Below are 1,351 nucleotides of genomic sequence, written 5' to 3' on the forward strand. Positions count from 1 at the left end.
AGAGAGAGAGAGAGAGAGAGAGAGAGAGAGAGAGAGGGAAAGTGAGAAAGCAAGTCACCAGGTCCAGGAATGGAACCCTGGGTGGCCATGTGGGAATATTCAGCGCCTTAACCATCACGCCACCTGCTGGTCCTTTTTTTTTTTTTTTTTTTTTTTTTTTTTAAGAATTATACCCAGTGTGATTTTCAAGCTGCTGGATCAGGGACTTGAACAGCACAATCGGCCATGTGGGATACAGCCATCTTTTTTTGTTTGTTTCAGACATTTTTGTATAGGGCACATGCACTCACCAGAGAGACACAAAGTGAGAAATCAACCCCTGGGGCGACAGCCATGCCACAATCCCTTCTTCATTCTCCTCTTGGGATTTGGGCCATGCATACACACGTGTGCCTGGCGTGAGTTTCCAGTTGCCGAGGGGTCCAGCGCCTTAACTACCACGCCACCTGCTGGCCCCACGGTGCCATTCTCCTGACTCCCTCACATGTGCATGGACCAAGGGAAACCCCATTAATGTGGAAGGATGTGTGAGGGGCGCGAGGGACCTTCTTAGTCACATTCCACTTCTGTACTCTTGGAGTCGGGGAAGTCTGGCCTCGTAATGATTTTCCCTGGTTACCCTCTGCTAATTCCAGTTACAAACTACTGCTGGCTGATTTCTCTCTGCCACAGCCACAGATTTCGGTACTGAGGTGGGTTTTCAGCACCCTTACCAGCCTTCCCATGTTCTGAACTCTGCCGAGTCCTCGCATTCTCACCTCAGCCCCAGGCATTTTTTAATGATTTACTCTTTCCAGTTCTCTGGGTCCATTAGACCCAGATGCAGAGAGTCCAGGTCAAGTGGACAGTAGAGGAAAAAGCCAATACTGAGTTGATTTTTATCACACAGAAACTTAGATATAGATTATTTTGGACTCTGTAGGCATGAAAAAGCAGAGATCCCACACCCCTATGACAGATATGAATATTCTGGATTTCTCGCAACTCCAGCGGATTCTACCCACCTTCTCTTTCTCCTTCTTCTTCCTTTTCTTCTCCTTCAGCTCCTGTGCCTGCTGCCATTCATATGTCACTTCAACATCTTCGATCTCAATTAAAATTAGATTGCCTCTGGTCTGTCAGAATCAAATGGAAAACGTAGATAAGGGGAAGTCGCTGCTTCTCTTTACCGCTGTGCCTGAAGGCACTCACGGCTTTCGCAGTCCTTCCTTTCCCAAGACCGGAGAGGTCCAGGAAATACCACCACCACCAGGCCACCATGTCTCTTACGCAAAATTTAATCCCCATGGCCTGTCTCTACATGGTTCATTAGCCCCGACGTTTCTGCTCCCCAAGGCTTGGCATGAGTGAC

General features: G+C 48.2%; 1 protein-coding gene across 1 annotated transcript in view; it reads right to left on the minus strand.

The window, feature by feature from the left end:
* IQCF2 (IQ motif containing F2) overlaps positions 1-1,351 on the minus strand; it is a 2,282-nt gene extending 931 nt beyond the window's left edge. The window contains exons 1-2 of the mRNA XM_006169346.1: positions 1,270-1,351; positions 1,005-1,115 (exon numbers count right to left, since the gene is read on the minus strand). Coding sequence (XP_006169408.1) covers positions 1,005-1,115; positions 1,270-1,287 — 129 coding nt within the window. The 5' untranslated portion in view covers positions 1,288-1,351. The remainder of the gene's footprint in view (positions 1-1,004; positions 1,116-1,269) is intronic.

This window comes from Tupaia chinensis, unplaced genomic scaffold (genome assembly GCF_000334495.1).
Source record: "Tupaia chinensis unplaced genomic scaffold, TupChi_1.0 Scaffold147003_1, whole genome shotgun sequence".
Taxonomy (NCBI): domain Eukaryota; kingdom Metazoa; phylum Chordata; class Mammalia; order Scandentia; family Tupaiidae; genus Tupaia; species Tupaia belangeri.